Source organism: Pteropus alecto, unplaced genomic scaffold (assembly GCF_000325575.1).
Source record: "Pteropus alecto unplaced genomic scaffold, ASM32557v1 scaffold76, whole genome shotgun sequence".
Lineage (NCBI taxonomy): Eukaryota > Metazoa > Chordata > Mammalia > Chiroptera > Pteropodidae > Pteropus > Pteropus alecto.
In genome coordinates this window covers 15,656,070-15,672,926 of record NW_006443138.1, presented here as the reverse complement: position 1 = coordinate 15,672,926, position 16,857 = coordinate 15,656,070, and the positions used below count along the sequence as shown (strand labels likewise).

The window sequence follows — 16,857 nt, the reverse complement described above, 5'->3', positions numbered from 1 at the left end:
TAAATATTCTAGATGTCGTCTTTTCAGTCTACCCTACCTAAAGTGCACTACCACCTAAGAAGACGAGCAGTGAATACCTTTGTGAAGACTGATTTCTAAGGAAATAACCACAAGTAATGGTTTATTAAACTGAAAATGTGATTGGGGTGGGGGGGTCAGATATTAAGTTTGATTAGTGTACTATAATTGAAAGAAATGCTTAAGTCATTTGAATAATAAGCATCATCCACATCATAAATTCTGTACAACAGATGCTTTTATGAAATGGAGCCACTTGTTTTTTCATGTTTTATTGTAATATACTAGGCATTTATGTATTACTGTGTATGTATTTCTTTTTAAATGTGTAAGTCTTATGTAAATGGATATAAATATGATTTTTTAAAAAATAAAATATATGGTTCATGGAGTCTTGAGTGCAAACATTTGACAATTCCAAGTACTGTTTGTATTTTACCATTCCACCATTTTTACAGTTTTTGAATTATAACAGTCAAATTGATATGTTTCCTGGAAGCATGTTTCATGCCTCCACATGTTTCACCTTCAAGTCTGTCAATACTTAAAGCTGAAAACCTGCCTCTGATCATGTCAAAAAGAATGATTTAACCTGGTTCTGGAGCCAAAAATAGACCTTTAAAGGCAATCAGGGATGTCCTCTATCTTTAGAAATAGCACTGTGATGGCTCGATCTCCTTTTCAATACAAAACAAAGCCAAACTGTTTACAAGAGTCAAAGCAATTATTTAAAAAAAAATTTATAAAGGAAAAACATTATCTTCTCTTGTTACCTGTGGACCAATAATAATAATTTAAGAAAAAACTTCTTTACTAAGAATCACACATTCATGCAAATATCTTGAACCGCCAGCCAGCACTGTTCAGTGAATGTCAACCACTGCAGAGTCTGAGGCTCATTTCCACTGGAGAAAAACAAAATCCCAGAAACTCTTCCCTTTTGTCAGTGTAACAGGGCAATAGCCGACTCATGTCTAATGTTATAAGCTTTTAGCCGAGATGGCCTTGTTTCGACTTCCCTGAAGTCAATCTTATCAGAGGAAATAAAGGAAAGACAGAATGATTAACATATATAGTGTATAAAGTATAGAAGAGTAATCTCTTCCTTGTGGCTTTATTTGGTGGTGTTACTGTTGTTTATTCTTTGTTTATATGGGAGATTTCAAAGTACAACCTATTTAATATTACCATTTATCTAACTGCTGATTTTCTGCTACTTGATCTTATTAAGTGCAAAACCTGTCATTAGTAATTTCTTTTTTTGTATTTGATTTGCTATGTTTGCACGTACATTACATTTGTTTTGATGTCTATTTTTGTTTAACAGATTCAGTCAAAAGGTAATGGTAACAGAAACCTTCTCCATTGTCAATAAAAAAAAGAATACTTCCAGTTCTCTGTTTAAGCTTTGTTTTCTAGTCACTTAAAGTTTAACAATTTATTTAAACTATAATGAAAATTGTTCTTTTAGTGACTCAATCTAATATTTATCTTCAAAAGTGAGTCTGCCACAAGAGGGAGTACTAAACTTGCTTATAAGAGTGATTTTTAAATTTTCTGAAACTGTTGCCTGAGCAAAAACAATGAGAAAGAGCTTTTTGAGCTCATCTGGACATGGGAATGCTGACTTACAGAAATGAAATATAATATAGAAACTATGATATTATAATAATATAAACTAGATTTATATATACTCTTATACAGGACTTTATCACAGAAACAGTTTTTCCCCTTTAGAGATCACCTAGTAAAGAATGTTAATCACTTATAACAGACTCTAACATATGGATAAAAAAGATCCACCTACTTGCCTCAAAAAAGCATAAAGAACTCTGCAATGTATCAGATACTTTCTGCCAGATTCTAAAATCCATTTAAAACCCATTTCATGACCAACTATGAACATTATGAATTTTTACATTTTTAATGATCCCAGCCTTTACAAATACAATTTCATATAAATAAATTGGCCATCTAAATGTAAAACAGGACTCGTTTGTATGTAGATAGTACATTTTCATGAGCAAAAAATAATGGAAAAACACTACTACATATTTTTAAAGAAAATCTTTATATTTTAGTTTTATCAGTGACTTACAGTAAAAAAATTATAAAAATTTAAAATATCATGGAGATTTATTTCAGCATATTTAAAGATGATTGCATTTTTAATAACATACTGTTATTTTTAAAGATACATTTAATTCAGAATATTTTAGGTACTATCCAGTAAAAGTGCTTCACAGTTAGTATTAAAACAGAAAATTCCTTTTTCCTTCCAAACTTTAAGCACGTTTACTCATATGAAAGTAACAGTACTTTCTCTGATCCTGCAAAGGAGATAAATTTCCTCAACCAGATACAAGAAAAAGCTACTTGCCCAGTCTTGTGCATTGTTTTCTTCCCACTCAACTGGAATATAGCTCAAGCCTGCTTGCTGAATTGTCCCTTTAGATATGATTACCAGGAAAAATGTGCAAGAGGACCAAAGATGTAACCTTTATATACTTCTTGGATCTGTACAATATACCTTGAGTTTATACCTCGCAAATGATACTTTCAGGTGAAGCATTAGCCATTTTGAATTAAGTGAATCTTATATGAAAAAAATAAGGTAATACAATTTAATGCTAAGACATTAAAAATAGATTATTTGTTAAGATTATAGATGTGATCATGGATAAAATGTACCCAACAGAAGCAACAGCTCAAGGCACTCAACAGCTTCAAATTATAAGCTGAATGGCTAGCTAGTTTAAGCTACTAAGAAAATTAATGGGAACAATTAGATGAGTGTATTTTTTCCAGGTGTAACAATCAAAAAGCCAATTTAAGCAAATAAGAATTGACTTTAAGAAGTCATTTGTATTATAGCCTATGGTCCCCACCCCACCTCCCAAAAAAGCATACATTTTCAAAATGTCTTTCTACAGGTTGTAGGTGATTTTTATGAAAAAAGCAAGTAAATAAGCTCTCATCTATTATCTTTGACATGTATTTCATGTACCCAGACCATTATGTTAAGATGGTTGCTCTTGATAATAATGTTCCTGATGGACTAAAAGATGAAGGAATACTTTGAGTAACATCAAAGACTCAATGGGTATAGTATATTTTTGCATTTAAATGTATTCTTTGATTACTGGTATTCTGTAGAGCCCTACATAAAACAAATATTTACTTATCTATATCTACTCCGGTTAATTGCTACATTGACATAAGCTTATTAACAAAGAACCATTTTCAATTTTTTTCAATGCTCAATAGTTTTATAGAAGTTTACATGAAAGATGTGTTTGGATGTCACAATATCTTTTTTAGCGAGTCATTTTAAAATTAGAGATTTCACATAAAAATCTAGATTTTTTTTTTTTTGGTTTCTCTTAAGAACTCGTCCTGATCGCATTAAAATGTTTATATTTTTTTCCTTACAAGCTTTCTCTGCCAGTATATCCCATTTCTATATCATTCCCTTGTTTCCATAAGAAGCTGGAATCCTTAAGTACTCAGTCAACTAAGAACGGAGACAGGAGGGGCTGCAAAGAGCCCTCATCTCCATGACCAAGAGAAAGGATTAAAGGACTTCTAGGCTCTCTGCCAGGCCAGTGATTTCCCTGGACTAAGTAACAAATGACCTGAGGACAGAGCTATGCCCTGGTATCCATCACTCCCTTAGGAAATGTGTGACCAGACAGGTCCTTTTACCTAGAAAATCATCTGATTAGACAATTACCTAAAACTTCCCATTTCATTTAAAATAATCATGTGTGTGGGCATCTCAAGAAAATTAGAAAGTATTCCAAATTTCTGTAAGAAAAATTGTAAGAATTTCCTGACTTCAACTTGAGTCTTAGGTTTTAGATCAAAGCTGCATATTACTATTTTAAGGAAGTCACTTTCAATTAAAAATTGGGGGGGGGGTACAATTTTTTAAAATCATACATTAGATATGCTTTTCTAAAATTTCTAGACAACTTTATAATGAGCCATGTTACGGATAATTGATAACAATGCTAATTGGGTCTAATCAAACAGAAGATGCATGTCCTTCACTAGTCTTCAAATGCATTTTTTTTTTGACCAAGCGTCACAATTCACATTTCAGTTTGCAAGTAATTTCTATTTAAATATTTATTTCTGGAAAATAAAAACTTGACTTCAATTAAAAAACTGACTCAAATTGACTCGAAAAAGAAAATGTCATGATGCTTTCTTCAGCACTTCTTCTATGTGCCTAAAAATGCTGGGGTCTTCAATTGTAGGCGTTACCTGGGAAGAAAATTAGAAACATATGAATGCTCTTCCTTGAACCCCTTTCACTCTTCTTATAATTAAATAATTACATACAATGTGTATTCCTCATTATCTTATAATACTCATATGGAAATGCTCAAAAATAGTAAACTTTGAACTTAACATTTTAAAATGTGTCTATAGTCTTCCAGATAATGAAAATAAACTGTTCAATTAGCAAAACTGTTTGTCCTCGATGATACTCTCTAGAGAGTTCCTCTTATTGGACTTTCTATATGCCTCTATAAAAAGAAAAAATTTTTTTTTGCATTTGCTCATATAACGACTAAAAATATGCATATCTATGAAAATGCACACAAATTAAAAGAATATTTATGTTGGAATCAGCCTAAAAGTCCCCAAAATAATTTTCACTCAACACAATCAGCATATCTACATATTTACTAATTCGCTAATAGCCATAATGACTACAATGAAGGAAAATGTACCTTTAATTCAATTAGATTGAGTTTCCACAAGTTCATTTGACTTTAACTGACATATTTACTAATAGTAAAAATATTTCATACACCAATTCCTGTAATCTCAAAGAATATGGTTTTAATTATTCTGTGTTTCTCTCTCAACCCTCATTCTTACAGGGTAGCTATGAAATTTCCCCCTAACCTTGAAAAAAAAAAGTGCTATTATGTATTTTTAGGAATACAATTCATGCTTGAGAACCATTTTTTTAGAACTTTGTTGATGACAAAAAAATAGGGGAAAAAAATTCTAGAACCAGCATTAAACGTCCTTGATAACTTACCTTATAAGGCTTCCCATTGACAAGGGCAGACAGAGCTGATCGGGGAATTTTGCCAGATCTAGTTTTGGGTAATTGTTTGACAAATACAGCATTTTGAAAAGCAGCCACAGGGCCGATGCTCTGTCTAACATGTTTCAGAATTTCTTTCAAAACTTGTTCCTCAGTTGTATTTATACCTAGGGAGAAAGTTCAGATGGTAAGCACTGAATTAACCTAAGTCAGTCATTCAGGACCCAGATAGGGAGGACAAAAATCTCTCACCTTCTCTTAACACGCAGAGGGCTAAGGGGACATGACCTTTCAAAGGATCTTCCTTGCCAACCACGGCACAGTCGCCCACACTGCCATGGGAAAGGACTGACTGTAATAAAGAAAAGTATTCATTTAGTGTGTGTGTGTATGTGTGTGTATAAATTATTTCAATGGGGAGGGGGGAGTGTATGTAAGAGAATTCAAAAACCCATAGCTGCCTGTGTGAAAATTACTACAAATTTACAATTCACATCATTACTATGGGAATGCATGGTTAGGATCCCCACAGCAGTCACTCACTAAAGGCTGACAGTAATTAAGATAAATTGCTTAACTTACTTGGAATATAAGGAAATTGTTCCTTTATCTCAAATTGTTTATTAATGAAGTCAAGGAAAATATGCAGTGAATATCACATGTAAACAGATTGCAATGGGCCTCTGAAAACAAACGGCCTCATGGTGATTTTGCTTTAGTGATGGCTACCATGAGCACACCTACTAGAGGAACCCACGGCAGCCCCATGAATAGTGATTTTATTTTCGCATGTTACTAAGCAAAGAACAGAGCATTTCTTTTCTTGAATGACGACTACCTACCCAAAGAGATTTTCTAAGACTTGAAAGAAGAGACTGGACAAGGAATGAAGCCCTGACATAAAATAATCATCACTATCAAGCAACCATTTTCATATTGCTCACCCTAAGCTCTGAATGTCTTAACCCTTTTCCCGATTAGAAAAAAAAAAAAATGCAGTTCACATAGGAATTTTCTAAGATTTGACATTTTCAGCGATGAAACCACTAAAACAGAATGCTATAAATAGAATAATGTCATTTGTTTCCAAAGACTATCACTATACTACAGCCATATGAAAATAATAATAAAAGCAATATACTTCATAGCAAACTTTGGGGGTAAGGGTATGATTGTAATCTGTAAGTTATCTCCAGGCAAATGGAAAAAGGGTTAAAGAACAAAGCTATCTATCTGGAATCAGAAGAACCCACAGAGTAACCACATGAAATACAGAAGCTTAAGGTTTAAAACACCATTTCTGCTGGGACTTTTAAAAATGAATATTCAAAAGTCATTTTCTGAGAAAGTAATACATATTTCAGTGACTACAAATCCCTAATGGCAAGAGAAAACAGTGAGCAATATACCAACAGCTCATATGGTAGTTCTCATTCTTCTAGTCATTCATTCAACAAATATTTACTAAATATCTCCTTCATTCCAAGCACTAGACTTAATAGTGAGCAAAAACAGGCTGAGCACTGTCTCATGGTGCTTATAGTCTAGCAGGGGAGAGCAATATTAATAAGTAATCATAAATATTTAATTATTATGAATATCTAAATATAAAAATGCTAAGGGCTTTGGGGGAAATAATGCGTTTTTTTTATATGAGAGATATAGCAAAAGTAACTAACTTGGCAGAAAGATATAGATATCAGAGATGCCTTCCCTTAGGAAATAAGTTCAGATCTAAAGGATTAGTAGACACACCAATTCAGCAAGGAGGAGTGGGGCAGGACAGAAGCCCTGTGGAAGGACTGTGCATATACCATTCACACCTGAAAGAAACTGCTGTGGCTGGAAAGCAAGAGCAAGTTCGAGAATGGTACAAGAGGAAACGAAGCTGCAGAGTTAAAGACAGGCTGTGCTAATGACTTCCAACGTATTTTAGCAGCATTGGAAGTAATAAAGCATTTTCAGAAGTTGAAGAGGAGATGCAAGATCAGAACAGTTTTTTAAATAGATTTTATTTTTTTTTTAGAGTAGTTTTAGGTCCATAGCAAAATTGAGCAGAAAGTACAGAAAATCTCATAGTCTTCCTGCCCCCATATACCAATAAGCTTCCCCACTATCAAAATCCCTCACCAGAGTGGTATATTTGTTGCCACTGACATATCATTATCATCTTAGTCCTTAGTTTACATCAGAGTTCACACCTAATGTTGTACATTCTGTGTGTTTTATGACATATCCACCATGATAATATTTTACAGAATGGTTTCACTGCCCTAAAAATTCCCCTGTGCTCTGCCTATTTATCTTTCACTTCCTGCTAACACCTAGCGAACAATGATCTTTTTACTGTCTCCAAAGTCCTTTTACAAAATGTCATATAGTTGAAATCGTACAGCATACAGCTTTTCCAGACTGGCTTCTTTCCCTTTAGGGTGGATTTTGAAAAACACAAGTTTGTTTCCTCGTGCAGAATAAATAGAAGATTGCTGAGAGTGAGAATCACAGTTTGTGCAGTGAAACTATTCAAGAGGCTATTAGATTAGACTAAGGATATGGTAGTAGGTATGAAGATTCTAGAGTTTCTTAGAGATAAAATGGACAAAATTTAACGGTAAATTAAATATGAGCAAGAAGAAGGCAGAGGGGTTAAGGATGATTCTGTGTTTTTGGTTTGAGCAGCTGGTTGACTAGTGATGTCATTTTCTAAGCAAGAAAATGCCAGTGAGGGCTAGGCTTGAGAGGAAAGATCATGTAATAAGTCTTGGAGATGTTTCATTGACATGCCTTTGAGATATCCAAATCAAGGCAGTTGGATCTGAGGAGAGTCTTAATCTAGAAATGCATATTTCAATGCCATTGATGTATAGATGTTAATGAAAGCTATGGACATGGATAAGATTATTTAGGGTGAAAGTATTGAGAAGAAAGGGATGAGAGTCTTAAGGATCATCAACAGCTAATGGCTTCAGGAAAAAGAAGCTGGGAAACTAAACTAACAAGGCACAGCCAGACAGGTAGGAGAAAAATCAACAGAATCTAGGATATGCCACTTTCAAGTCCCAAACTTTCTGTGAATATTTTTTTATTTGATTAAGCTGAGTTGAAAATGAGTTTTCTCTGAACTCCTAGAAGACTCAATGAACTGCTAGAATGTTTGGTATGAACCCAGGGTACTTCCTCACACGACCCCAGTTAAACATACAAATCAACATTTCTCATAAATCCTATTGTTAGCATCATCTTTGAAGCACTGAGTTGTTCTCATCCACATAGTTTTAGACTTCTATGGTGCTGAGGATACATAGTAGGTGTTATATGAATGATTTTTGTACCATATGTTTTATTAACTTCATTCCAGAGATAAAGATGTCTACTCCTTCTTTCCATTAGTTGAGCCTGACTTAAAAGCTTTTGCAAAACATGGACCATATAATACCATGTCCTCCCACTGCTTCACGTTGAACTCTCAAAATACTTCCAACAGCTTTCCTATTTGTTCAGATCTTATTTACTTTTTAGGTCCCTGTGTTAAAAGTAAAAACAAATTTTCTTGCTAGAGATTTGTTTTGGTAGTTAGTGCAGTCACCAGTTCATAGAAGAGAATATTTTGTCTTTAACAGGTAGGATATAGATGGAGTAAGCTCAATCCTGTAATTCTGATTTACTATTCTCATTTTAATGAGTAGAGAAAAAACCTTTTACCTGACTAAGCACAGTTTTAATTGTCAAAAAAAAACCCACTTATTGAAGTGTTCACTGGTGCCACAAGCCTCTATACCTGAGTTTTTTAAATGCCAAGGTAGCTGTTCAAATCACTATAAACATAAAAAAATCAGTCATCCAGATATTTTGTCACCTCACCAGCATGACTGTAATTTTAACTAAATTAAATGTCAAAAGTTCTAGCTTTCATCTTGTTATTTTAATTTCACCATGTTTATATTCTAGGTCTTAATGTTTTTAAAAGTGAATGGGAAAATGTTGACTGCTTATATATAAGGGCAGGGAGTATTTTGAAATCAGAAGTAATACATAACACAGTTCCTTATAATATCAAAGTTTCCTATTTTTGCCAACTGCAAGTAAATTCTCTAAAATCTGTGAGAAACAATCATTTCCCAGAATTCTGTGTCATCTGTACATGAAGTTCATTATTGTACTGTTTAAAATATTATATTAATCTATCAATGTTAAAGATATCATAAAGGAAGGGAGGCAGCTTTCTGTGTTGACCCCACAAACAATACTGGTATGCCAAATGATTTCAACTACTGAATTTTTAAAAAAGAAAGCATCAAAATATGCCTTGGCAACATTTAAGGGACAGAAGCCAAGCAAATGTCCTATGAGAGAAAACGATCAAAAGCCACATGCATACATTCCCTCCATATGAATTCCATAAAGGATCTGTGGTTAACAGGCATTTAAATACCTTTAAAATGTGATACAACTTAAATACTAGGTGTCTCACCAAAAGTGAGTCTATAAAGGTTATGGTAATAGGTCTGATAAATGCTTGTCATTCATTGTTACTGGTATACTGCCATTTTCGTGTAAATTTTAATGGATTTAAAAGGCTGAACTTTTACTGAGCTAAATTAAATAAGCTTCTCAGTTCTGTTTTTAAGTATTTCCATTTTAGAAAATTTAGTTTAAATCAAGCACCCTCATAAGGTGCAAAGAGACACTCTGCAGTGGGAGAGTGTCTCTGCAGTGGCAAGAAGAGGAATGCTTTTTTCATTTCCTCTGACATTGTAATCATCTAGAAAACTGTCAGAGTCCACATCTTCATCAATAGTCATATCAATACTAAGGAAAATATTCAGCAATTTTTACAACTATTTAAATCCAGTAATTAGTTTGCACTGGCTAGAATTGAAATTGCATGGCATCTTTGTTGAATATGTACTTTATGGAAATATATTCAAGAAATCATTCTTAAAGCAGTGAATAGAATAGTTAAGTTGGAAAACAAAAAATTACACATTGGTCAGAACAACGTTCAAAGCACAAATTATATGTGAACACTACCCTAGGCTTTATATGCAGTATTTTAACACCAGATTTTCTAGCTCCCAAGGATACTAGTAGGATTCTTTAACAAACTGAGACTTAAGCTACCAGTGAAACAATGAAGCAGGGAGCCCAATTTGTTCCCTGGAGATGTCTTAGCATAAAAAGGTCTGCCCACAACTGTGAAAGAGAACCAAGCATGATGGACCACACCGACTTCCAGTAATTTTTGCTCTCAAGACCTGAACTAACAGATTTCAGACCCAATTTCCTTAAGAACACCTTGAACTTTCACCAAAGGGTCCCAAATGTCTACCTAGATGCTAGGCTTTCAAAGATTAATTAAGTGTTCCAATTGATATAATTATTTCCTAATAATTATTACAGAAGGTCCTCACATGTGTTAGGATCTGCCAGAATAATGTCCTATTAAATTTATAAAAAGCTATTCTAGGATTCTATTTTCTTATGATGAGAACAGAAAAGAACATAGAATTTCTTGAAATGTTTTGATGTCATAGTTTTAATAGAATTTATTTAAGTCTTATGTAAGGTAATACACTTGTCAAATTTTACTTTGAGAAACTGGAAAGGATATTTTCACCACATATGTAAAACAACATTCAATCTACTTTTAATTTTTACGAACCAGACTTCCAATCGATTAAGACCCTTAAGTCTTATTTCAAAAAGTCAAGATGGAACCTGGCATCCATTATTGAGAATCCTGGAAAAGTATTTAAGTATAAATTAAAATTTGGGCACTTTAATAAAAGCTGGTTATGGTATCAATAGAAACATTTCACATACATACTAATTATTACTTTGTTAAGCAATTTTGTTAGGAGCTGAGAAAAAGCCACACACAAAAAAATATTAGTTCACAATTCTCTAATAGATTCTAATATAGAAAAGACCTGATATGAATTGATATATTCATTTTCTTAGTAGACATAAATATATAATAGAGTTAAACATTTAATTTGTATTAAAGCTTGAAGGCTGAGGTGTGTCTCGTTATGTGTTATAAGTACTCCAAGACTCACTAACAAAATTCCTGTTAAATGCCATTGATTCTGGCACAGTTTTTCAATTTTGCCATTTCAACTGCCTACCTTTTGCCTGCCTCACTCTATTGTTACATAGTGTGAGAAGGACATCAGTAGAACATATATAAGTATAATGTCTGTGTATATATATATACACATATATATATATATTATATATGTAATATATAATATATATTTAAACAGGCCGATATTTCTCATTTCATTCTAAAAATAAAAGAGAGAACTAAGAATTTTGACTGATAATAGGTGCTGCTTATATGTAATCTCCATATTTTGATTAGCTGAGTCTGTCAGAAATGCAGGTAAATATTGGAGGTAATCTCCTACAAGCAAGAAATTAAAAGTTCATGCAACCAGAACCACCTTCTGTCAACAAGCCAAAATACATGAAGCATAAATTTCAATTTCAGGTTATTATAAAATTCAGAACCAGTTAAAAACAAGAAAATATTATGAGTGCACATAAAGGTCATATATTCCAAAATATTTTATAAATTTTTTCCTTTTACTCAATATCTGATTGTCACTTTCAAAAAAAGTGCCATGACCAGAAGTGTTAAATTTGGACTATAGGTAAGTACCACCTTTAAAGAATGTGACCATTTTTTAATTAGAGGAAAGGAGATAAACTTTGATTTTGCATACTCTGATCCCACTGCATTATCAATCATACTACTTTAAAAATTTGCTTTCATTTAAAGTGCAGTTCGCCTCACTCTCTAAACTATCACCGGGTTGGTTCTGGAAAAGATGACACAGACGGTTGGAGGAAGACGGCGGACTAGGTAAAAGCAGGGTTCGTCTCCTCCTGGGCAGGACCACATTGAAATTACAACCAAATTATAAAATAATCAACCTAGAGAATCACCTGAAATCCAGCTGATCATAACATCTACATCTGCTTATATAAAGGAGCCACATTGAAGCCAGTGGGAGGGGCAAAGTCACAAATCGGGCTGGACTCGCACCTGCGGGTGGTGCAGGATCACCAAGGGAAAGTGACGCTGTAAAGGCTCTCCTAAAGGAGAAGGGGTCCTGGTCTCATTAGGGGGCTGCCAGCCCAGGGCCCAGCCCAGTGAAGAGGACATTCCAATAACTCTGACTATAGAAACTAGAAGGGATTCCGGCTGTCTGGGTGAGATGGAAGGCAACTAACCCCTAGATGTCCCGGGCACAAGCTTTCTGACCTGTGGACTCTCATCCAGGACACTAGCAGTGGGTGTGAAGTTCGCACGGGATTCATTCTGAAAAAGTCTGCATTACCTGGCATCAGAACAAGGGTTGGAAATGCAGCCACCATTGTGCCTTAGTCCGGCCCCGCTACAGCATAATCTATAGACCATGCCAGCTAGATTGTGCAGACCCCTCCCACAGAGCCATAAGGGAGTGCTGGCCTGAGGGAATCAGCCCACCCCACCTAACCTGCAGATTGCCTAGGGCAGTTGTTGCTGGATGGATTCCAAGCCCTGCTCCCATTGATTCAGGTCCAAGTATTCACAGCGGGCGGCCATTGCTGTGAGTTGCATTTCTAATCCCAGCAACAGCAGATTTGACTGTCATTGTCTCTCTGAGATCCCATCACCCCCTACCCACAAATTGCCCCAGGTGGCCCATTGACAGTGAACTGCCATAGCCGTGCCCTTCCCCCTATCTCCTAATCCACACAGGCAACAAACTTTGGCTGGCACAGGGAAGGCACTGCACAGAAATCAGTGGCAGGCAGTCCTTTGCTTCCTGCAAGAGTTGCAATATTGTGTCCGGGGAGCACAGAGGTCTGTGAGACTATCCCTGACAGCAGCTAGTCTCACTGTGATCCGTGTCTACGGTGGGAACGCCTAGGCACAGAAGTTACAGCAAAACTGAGGCTGTATTCGCCGAACAGACATTGTCTCCCTGAGATCCCACTTCAACCAAGCCACAAAGTGCCTTCAGCCTATTGACAAGTAGCTTCTTGTGCCCTGCTTGGCTCAGGGGTTGCTCAGCGCAGGCAACAGACCTTGGCTAGTACAATGAGCACATTTTGAGGAAAACAGTTGTGGACAGACCACTGTCGCCTATATGAGCTGCAATATCTCTTAAGGGGATTGCAGGGGTCTGTACTGGCCTGACGGCCCTCAACTCCCTCAGCTCCTGCCCCATCCAGTACACAAAGTGCTTGCTGCACATTGATAGGCAGTTGCCCCTGCTCTGGGGTAGCACATTTAGGCCTGGGGTGGGCAGCAGTTGACCTTGCTACAATTGGAAATTTGTACAGGGAGCCACAGAGACAGCATGGACACGTAAACTGACACTGTGGTGGCAAAGGGAAATTTACTCAATAGACCCTGGAGACTCCCAGGGTCCCTGTGCCACCCAACATCCATCCAGAGGCTCATCCAGTTTCAGAGACTGCGTTGATAGGCAGTATCAGGCCATGAGGAGCACTGGTCCCTCTGCTAAACTGCCATAGGTCAGGGACAGGAGATAACTGATAGCTGCCTACAGCATTGTCTCTTCCATTTACCTACAGATCCAGCATAGGCAACAACCATCAACAGATCACTTTGTAGTTCTCATTGGGTAGCCCTGAGCAATCAAAAGCAGCAGTTGACCTTGACCTATGGGGGAGCCCCTCCCAAGGGGCTACAAAACCCCTGCATCTGGAGACTGGCACCAGATCACAATGGAGCAACTCTTAAATAGTTCCAGTAGTGATACATACAAAGAGTGGTTGCAACAAGTACACAAGCTTGCTAGGGCAAATCCCACTCAGTGCGGTCAGTCCCCACGCAATTACTCTTATCCTGAGGGTCCAGCCAATTCCCACAATTAGTTAGCCTAAACGTTAATTCTACTCACTGATCTACTGACGACAATAAAGGCTTGGCAACAACAGAAGATCACACACAACTCACACAAAGGTCACTCCACAGCTCCTAGCACAAGGGACCAGGGAGACTGTGCCACTGGACCAGACAAGACACCTCCCACTTTAGACCATCTGGCCAAGACGGAGAGATGAAACAAATATTCCTGACACTTAGAAAAGAATACAGAGAGGCTAATAAAATTAGAAAACAAAGAAACATGCCACAAATGAAACAACAAGAGAAAACTCCAGAAAATAAGCTAAATGAAATGGAGATAAGCAACCTACCAGAGTCAGAGTTCCAAATAATGGTTATAAAGATGCTTAACGAACTTATGGGGAGAATGGATGAGCACAACGAGAGCATAAACAAGAACATAGAAACCATAAAAAAGAACCAGACAGAAATGAGGAATACGATAACAGAAATGAAGAATATGCTAGAAGGATTCAACAGTAGAATGGACGAAGAAGAAGATCGAATCAGAAAATTGGAAGGCAAGGTAGCAGAATACACTCAATCAGAACAACAAGCAAGAAAAAAGAATTAAAAAAAAAATGAGGGTAGTTTAAGAGACCTCTGGAACAACATGAAGTGTAAAAATATCCGAATCGTAGGAGCACCTGAAGAGGAAGAAAGAGAGCAAGGGATTGAGGCTCTATTTGAAGAAATAATGACAGAAAACTTCCCTAAACTGGCAAAGGAATTAGACATACAGGTTCAGGAAGCACAAAGAGTTGCAAACAAGAGGAATTCAAGCAGACCTACAACAAGATACATCATAATTAAAATGCCAAAGGTCAAAGACAAAGAGAGAATCTTAAAAGCAGCAAGAGAAAGGAAGCTGGTTACTTACAAGGGTACTCCCATAAGAATGCCTGCTGACTTTTCAGTGGAAACTTTGTAGGCTGTAAGGGAATGGTAAGAAATATTCAAAGATATGAAAAACAAGAATCTACAACCATGGATACTCAACCCAGTAAGGCTTTTGATTAAAATAGAAGGTGAGATAAAGAGCTTCCCAGACAGGAAAATGCTTAAGAAATTCATCGTCAACAAGCCAGCATTACAAGAAATGTTAAAGGGTCTTCTGTAAAAAGAGAAGGGGTAAAAAAGAAAATAGAAATAACAAGTATGAATAATTAAATGGCAGTAACAATATCAGTAATCACTTTAAATGTAAACAGATTAAATGCTCTAATCAAAAACCATAGGGTAACCGAATGGATAAGAAAATAAGACCCATGCATATGCTATCTATAAGAGACCCACTTCAGATCCAATGACACTCACAGACTGAAAGTAAAGGAATGGAAAAAGATATTTCATGCAAATAGAAATGAAAAGAAAGCTGGGGTAACAATATTTATATCAGATAAAATAGATTTTAAAACAAAGGCTATAATAGGAGATAAAAAAGGGCATTACATAATAATAAAGGTATTGATAAATCAAGAGGACATAACCCTAGTAAACATATATGCACCCAACATAGGAGCACCTACATATACAAAGCAATTGTTGACTAACATAAAAGGAGAGATCAATAGTAATACACTCATAGTAGGAGACTTTAACACCCCATTGACACCAATGGACAGATCTTCCAGGCAAAGAATCAACAAGGAAACAGTGGGCCTAAAAGACACACTAGAACAAATGGATTTAGTAGATATTTTCAGAGCCTTTTACCTCAACGCAGCAAGTTATACATTCTTCTCAAGTGCACATGGAACATTTTTCAAGGATAGACCACATGTTAGGACACAAATCAAGTCTCAGTAACTTTAAGAAGACTGAAATCATATCAACTGTCTTCTCTGATCACAATGGTATGAAACTAGATATTGACGACAAGAAAAAAAACAGGAAAATACACAACACATGGAGGCTAAATAACATGCTACTAAACAATGAATGAATTATTAATGAGATCAAGGAAGAAATTGAAAGATACCTAGAGACAAATGAAAATGAAAACACAGCGTCTCAAAATTTATGGGACACACGAAAGCAGTGCTAGGAGGGAAATTCATAGCAATATAGGCCTACCTCAAGAGACAAGAAAAAGCTAAAATAATCTAAACTTACAATTAAAAGAACTAGAAAAAGAACAGGAAACAAGGCCCAAAGTGAACAGAATGAAGGAAATAATAAAGATCAGAGAGGAAATAAATGAAATAGAGTCTGGAAAAACAATACAAAAGATCAATGAAACCAAAAGCTAGTTCTTTGAAAGAATAAACAAAGTGACAGACCGTTAGCCAGACTCATCAAAGAAAAAAAGAGAGAGGACTCAAATAAATAAAATCAGAAATGAAAGAGGAGAAATAACCATGGACTCCACAGAAATACAATGGATCATAAGAAAATACTACGAGCAATTATATGCCAACAAATTGGATAATTGGGAAGAAATAGACACATTCCTAGAAACATACAATCTCCCAAGACTGAGTCAAGAAGAAACAGAAAATCTGAACCGACCAATTACCACCAATGAAATAGAATCAGTAATCAAAAACCTCCCAATAAGCAAAATTCCTGGGCCAGATGGCTTCATAGGCATCTTTCACCAAATATTCAAAGAAGAATTATCACCTATTCTTCTCAAACTATTCCAAAAATTTCAAGAAGATGGAAGGCTCCCTAACTCCTTTGATGATGAGGCTACCATTACCTTGATTCCAAAACCAGACAAAGACATTACAAAAAAAAAAACTATAGGCCAATATCTCTTATGAACATTGATACTAAAATCTTCAACAAAATATTAGCAAACCAAATTCAACAACACATTAAAAACATTATACACCATGATCAAGTTGGATTTATTCCT

At 35.7% G+C, this 16,857-nt stretch overlaps 2 protein-coding genes across 9 annotated transcripts in view; one reads left to right on the top strand and one right to left on the bottom strand.

The window, feature by feature from the left end:
- PPFIA2 (PTPRF interacting protein alpha 2) overlaps positions 1 to 1,410 on the top strand; it is a 423,368-nt gene extending 421,958 nt beyond the window's left edge. For all 7 annotated transcript variants that reach the window (XM_006923790.2, XM_006923792.2, XM_006923795.2 and 4 more), the window contains one exon: positions 13 to 1,410. Coding sequence is in view for 3 of the 7 variants with exons in the window: in XM_006923795.2 (XP_006923857.1) it covers positions 13 to 41 (29 nt within the window). In the remaining 4 variants the exon portion in view is untranslated. The remainder of the gene's footprint in view (positions 1 to 12) is intronic.
- A 719-nt stretch (positions 1,411 to 2,129) lies between these two features.
- ACSS3 (acyl-CoA synthetase short chain family member 3) overlaps positions 2,130 to 16,857 on the bottom strand; it is a 150,743-nt gene continuing 136,015 nt past the window's right edge. Inside the window, exons 13-15 of one of the 2 annotated variants that reach the window (XM_015598535.2) lie at positions 5,339 to 5,438; positions 5,078 to 5,253; positions 2,130 to 4,287 (exon numbers count right to left, since the gene is read on the bottom strand). In XM_015598535.2, the coding sequence (XP_015454021.1) occupies positions 4,219 to 4,287; positions 5,078 to 5,253; positions 5,339 to 5,438 (345 nt within the window). In that variant the 3' untranslated portion in view covers positions 2,130 to 4,218. The remainder of the gene's footprint in view (positions 4,288 to 5,077; positions 5,254 to 5,338; positions 5,439 to 16,857) is intronic. The other variant, XM_006923789.3, reaches the window with a different exon arrangement.